Consider the following 5,037-nt stretch of genomic DNA (forward strand, 5'->3'; position numbering starts at 1 on the left):
TTGCACAAGTCTTAGACCCCAAAATACAACTCCTAATGTTGCTCCAGTAATTGGGGTCCTTAATCCTCTTCCTCAACCATGGTGAGTAATCTTCAAGATGATATTCCTTATAAGCCCTACCAGGCACATCAACTCCAGCACCTTGACTTGTAACCACAAACCCAAACGCAGTAAACCCCATCAGGGTGGCAATAAGGAACAGCATGACTACTAAGTACACCCAAAGCGCCCAAGCAACATGGAAACAAGCACCAATGAACCCAGCTAGAGATATGATCAGCACAACAAAACCAATCACTAAGAGTGGGGTTTGGAGGAAGCTTTCACATGTTGTGCTGCTCCTTGCCATCCATAGACCACCACCAATGATAGGTATTGATGCTAAAAGAGTGAAGAGGTTCAAGAACCCAATCACTGTGTTGCTCAACCTATACATTTTTGCTTAGTTCTCTCTCTTTCTTGGTTCTCCTTGTGGTTTGTGTAGTGTGTACTCTCTTATATATATTCAGGTTCCTTTTCTCTTTAAATGGGTGGCATTGCTTTAAACTACTTTGTGTTTGGCACTGAAAGCTTCAAGAATTCAAAATAGTTTATCCCCCTTTTCCTTGTATTTGCATGCTTTCCCTGTATTATTGTTGTTAAAGGTATTCAGATCAAGTACTGTACCTCATAGTAACTAAATTATTCACTAAATGTACGACTAAACTGTCCTCGTTAACTTGGTAAACATTGTTGACTAAATAATTCTTTGACAACTTAAACTATATTAGTCTTTTTGATCGCCTAATATGGTATTGGAGCTACATGAATTCACTTATTCGGTAAAAATCGAATGTATTATCTTGATATACATGGTTGATTTATTCTTTTACATGACTAAAACTATAGTATCCAACACTAGCTGGTGAATTGATCAATAGGAATAAGTTCATTATGCATTGTCCAAGGCAAGAAAAGCATAATATTAGATATAGATTTTGAAAAATTAGAGAATGTTGTGATTCAGTGAGTTTAGCTTTTGCTTTTGACTGATGCCGGCCGGGTCCTATTTGAGCTTCTTTAAGAAGCATGATCAGCAGCAGATTAGACCCTACTTGGCCACAAGGGAATAGAATATATGATCGATCGAGCTTATGTATAGCCTTCTTATCCTCACCCTCACTGGTTGATCGACCTCTAGAAAGCTTCTAGTTATTCAAATTAATGGCTTTGTTTGGTTCTCTTTACGGCTCCACTACACGACCAGTTTTCTTAAGGGGAAAGTTTTCTATTAATTATCTAATCCTAACTTTGGTACGTCGATCATAGAATATGTAATATGTAAAATATAAACATCTACTTGATTCATCTAAATCATCTTTCTGAGTTCTGACAAACTAAAGCTATTCCCTTCAGATTCCTTCATGAAGTTGGTTGTTTTTACTCTTGTGCATGGTAAGATAGATCAGAGCTTTGAAACATGATAAGATCCCTATGAAACATGCTATATATTGTCTATGTATAGCATGCATGTCTCATGAAAGGTCATGCAAATGCATAATTGTACATGAAATTAAACACATATAGTTAACAAGCAGAGAAGGCAAACTATATGAACGCAACTCGAATGTTTTGATGCTTCTCACTCTAGAGTTGCAACAGATATGCATTGTCTTAACATATGAATTGTTAGGATCTTTTATAGTAAAAGAAGCAATTATTCCTTCATAAAATTGTTACTTCTTTACATTGAGGAAGAGTAACTTTGCACGCTTTTATAAGCATATGGTTTAGGTATCTGATTCTTATGGAACAAGGAATATATGCTCGATGGGCATGATTCATCTTAAGTTCTGAATAACTAAGGATTAAGGAATACTGCTAGTTTAGGCATAGGAATTGATCATATTTGGATATAGGAATTAGCTTATTGGAATACTTATGCTTTGCCGACCATCCTTGTTTTTATGAAGCGGCCAACGTGCCCCACGGATCTCATACATACGGGTCCAATAATACTGATACTCCCAGTGGAGATACGAGTATAGGGTTTTAACACAAAAGACTTTAACATTAGTGTGTGTGATACCGGTCCTTATAAACTAAGGATAACTTTTTACGTACTCAATATGAGATTCTAAATGGCTCTAATCTAAGTCACATTTTTCTAACACGGTTGATGTGATTAATTAATCCTAATGGCATATTCATGTGTTTATTGTAAAATCCCCAAGTATCTGTCCAGTAAGAATGGAAAACGAAACTTATTTTGTTCGTGTGAGAAGATTTGGCTGGAAGCCGGAACAATATGCACGTCAATGATAATAGTGGAAATGTCACACACACCAGTACAATTTCACTGATGAGAACACTTCTCCTAAACTGAAATCCAAAGAATATTTTCTTTAATATGAAGAATCCATCTATATATATGGTACAATTGGTCTTACTTATCAGTAGCTTTAATTTCCTTCTCATGGATGTTATCCATTATCCAATAGACAGCAACTGCGTAACAGAATGAAATTGACACTGCTTGGGGCAACAATGGAGAGGCATTTGAGATGAATGCTTGTCTTATTTTGTCATCGTTTCCATCTTCATGGCGTTTGTATATGAAAAATGGTTGCAAATTCCAGTTGTTTGTGCTGCTTATTCATCAATAATATGTTTGAATAAGATTGGACCAAAATTAACTAGGCATGGGCTTGTTCTCCAAAAATGATTTGAAAAGAATGAAAGCTTCCCGAGGTCGAAGGAGTGGGACCAGATGTCCAGCTCCGGTGATGGTAACTAATGTCAGCCCCTTATATATTTGGCTCCGGCCACCAACCTATGACAATGAAAGATGATTATTGCAGTCCTTTATAAAATGATTTGGTGACTGATGTTATGATCAAAAGCATAATGCAATTCAAGTTTCTTGTTGTAAAGAGCATGCTCATATATATATAGCACTCACCTTGCCGGAATCGTACCATGGGGACCAGTTGGCGATGGTCGGTAACTTAAGGGCGTCAATGGAGTAACGCGTGGCAGTAACAGGAACCACTGCATCAGTATCTCCGCTGGACAAACAGTTCATCAATAACCATATCAGATACATGATGCACAGTAAAAAAATAACTGAGAAGGAAAATTTGATGAGGGTATGAAGCACCATCCATATGGCGGTGCAAATTCAATCACTAACAAGCCTTCATATACAGATCTCAAAAGAAATAGTAACAGTTCCTCTAATAACAATGTAACAACGTATTTCTGTTGTTGTATTTCTTTTTGGATATAGATATGTGTCCTATAAGATTGTGACTCTTGATACACAAGAATGAGTCCTAATTATATAATCTAAACAAAATTATGCTTCAGAATCAACTCCATTTCAACCAGCAAAGTAGATTTTCACTATCGGTTCATCACATAGACTCAATTCGACTACTAAGTCAAGAATCAGAAGCCTAAAGATTGTTCTATGTTCATACTTTGGTCCTTACATGTCAAATTACAGTTTCACTCTAATTTCAGACCAAATTCATCATGGTCACAAGCACACAACACCTTGTAAATTTCTCATTATTCACAACCTACAGATGCTTCAACATGAAGTACAAGTGTACAACATACTGAAACCCCTGCATATCTGTACACAAGTGAATTTCTTAATGAATGTACAAATAGTGTTGCTACTTGCTAGTGATACTGGAATATTGTACACCTAGCAATCTTCTGTACTGTATATTCCCATTACTCGCTTGTCGAAAAGGATAACAAAAGCTTATGCTATACTAGTTCCAGTTTCCTTCACCTTTACCACTACTGTTGCTGCTAGTGATAGTAGCTAGTATTGATCTAGTGCTAGTATTAGTATTATTAATCAAATTTTTAAACAAACAACGCTAGTGTGACAGGAATGCTAGAATTTTAGGGAATCGAGAAGGTATTTGGCAATGTGATAAGCTACCTGTAGACCCATATCTTGAGACCAGCAGCAATAAGCTCTTGATAAATTGGAAGCATAGACCGTGGAGAATCCGACCAGTTGTTTCCAATAATATCACTGCAGAATATATACTTCATTTAAATAATGGTATACAAATACATGCAATAGAATGTGTTAAATATCAAGGACAAATAGCCTACCTGCATGTTTTCCATGGGTATGAAAGTCCAGTTACATTTGCATGAAGTGCCTTTTGAACTTCTGGATGGTTGAAATACTTTTCAGAATACCTCTCAGCGCATGGATCATATGCTCTGGACTTCCATGGCTTGAAGTAAAAAAGATTAGAATTAACTAACACAGACCTAGCTCTGATGATTTCAAAGAGATAAGGTGCAGTTCAGACAGTTCCAAGCATCCTGATGATGGCTTAGGTAGAAATCATTCTAAGCAAGCAAATTTCACACGTGTACCACAAGTGACAAAGTTCCGAAGTTTCATCTTCAATAATTTTAGTGGTACTGCAATGGATAGCTCAAAAAGGTTGGGGACTTATAAAACCAAGATAATATAAAACTGTGTCTGAAGAAAAGCAATGCAAAGAGATGCATAACTCCTCAATAGGACTCCTCATAAGATTTCCATATGTTAGACAAATAAAATTATTTTTCATACCAAACTATTTTGAGCATAATTTCTAAGGTAACTATAGTCAAATAAGTCATTACCAAGCAAAGTATTCTCCAGCACACCCAGAAACGCACAACAAACTCCTAGTTGTATAGACTTTACATGCGGTGTCCTAGAAAATAGGACAATAATCTATGCTGAAGTAACATATTTCCTCCAGTGCAATCTTTATATTACTTGTGGAGAGGGCAAACAGAGAGATGCATATAAGTGCATCAGCAGCCAACTTACGAATTATACTATATACTAAACCAGAGTTAACTGTTCATATAAGCATATGAACAGTGTAAAAGTTTTTTTTTTTTTTTCTTGAAACATATAATTTTAGATATTTTTTAGATAGGCTCTCTCTCGGTAAAGATTTTTTTTGCCCTCTATTTTTGACTTTTCTTCTACATCCTGAATTTTACAAATCAAAATAATTAGAG

General features: G+C 36.0%; 2 protein-coding genes and 1 pseudogene across 3 annotated transcripts in view; all 3 read right to left on the bottom strand.

The window, feature by feature from the left end:
- Nucleotides 1–473, bottom strand: part of LOC101301140 (tetraspanin-6-like) — a 2,063-nt gene extending 1,590 nt beyond the window's left edge. The window contains exon 1 of the mRNA XM_004307352.1: nucleotides 1–473. This exon is cut by the window's left edge and continues 41 nt beyond it. Coding sequence (XP_004307400.1) covers nucleotides 1–436 — 436 coding nt within the window. The 5' untranslated portion in view covers nucleotides 437–473.
- The window catches only part of LOC101301429, a 16,118-nt pseudogene that overhangs the window by 59 nt on the left and 11,022 nt on the right, over nucleotides 1–5,037 (bottom strand). The window lies entirely within an intron of this gene.
- The window catches only part of LOC101300854 (serine carboxypeptidase-like 27-like), a 5,961-nt gene continuing 3,177 nt past the window's right edge, over nucleotides 2,254–5,037 (bottom strand). The window contains exons 6-9 of the mRNA XM_004307351.1: nucleotides 4,120–4,247; nucleotides 3,941–4,036; nucleotides 2,942–3,047; nucleotides 2,254–2,812 (exon numbers count right to left, since the gene is read on the bottom strand). Coding sequence (XP_004307399.1) covers nucleotides 2,672–2,812; nucleotides 2,942–3,047; nucleotides 3,941–4,036; nucleotides 4,120–4,247 — 471 coding nt within the window. The 3' untranslated portion in view covers nucleotides 2,254–2,671. The remainder of the gene's footprint in view (nucleotides 2,813–2,941; nucleotides 3,048–3,940; nucleotides 4,037–4,119; nucleotides 4,248–5,037) is intronic.

Source organism: Fragaria vesca, linkage group LG7, assembly GCF_000184155.1.
Source record: "Fragaria vesca subsp. vesca linkage group LG7, FraVesHawaii_1.0, whole genome shotgun sequence".
NCBI classification, from domain to species: Eukaryota; Viridiplantae; Streptophyta; class Magnoliopsida; order Rosales; family Rosaceae; genus Fragaria; species Fragaria vesca.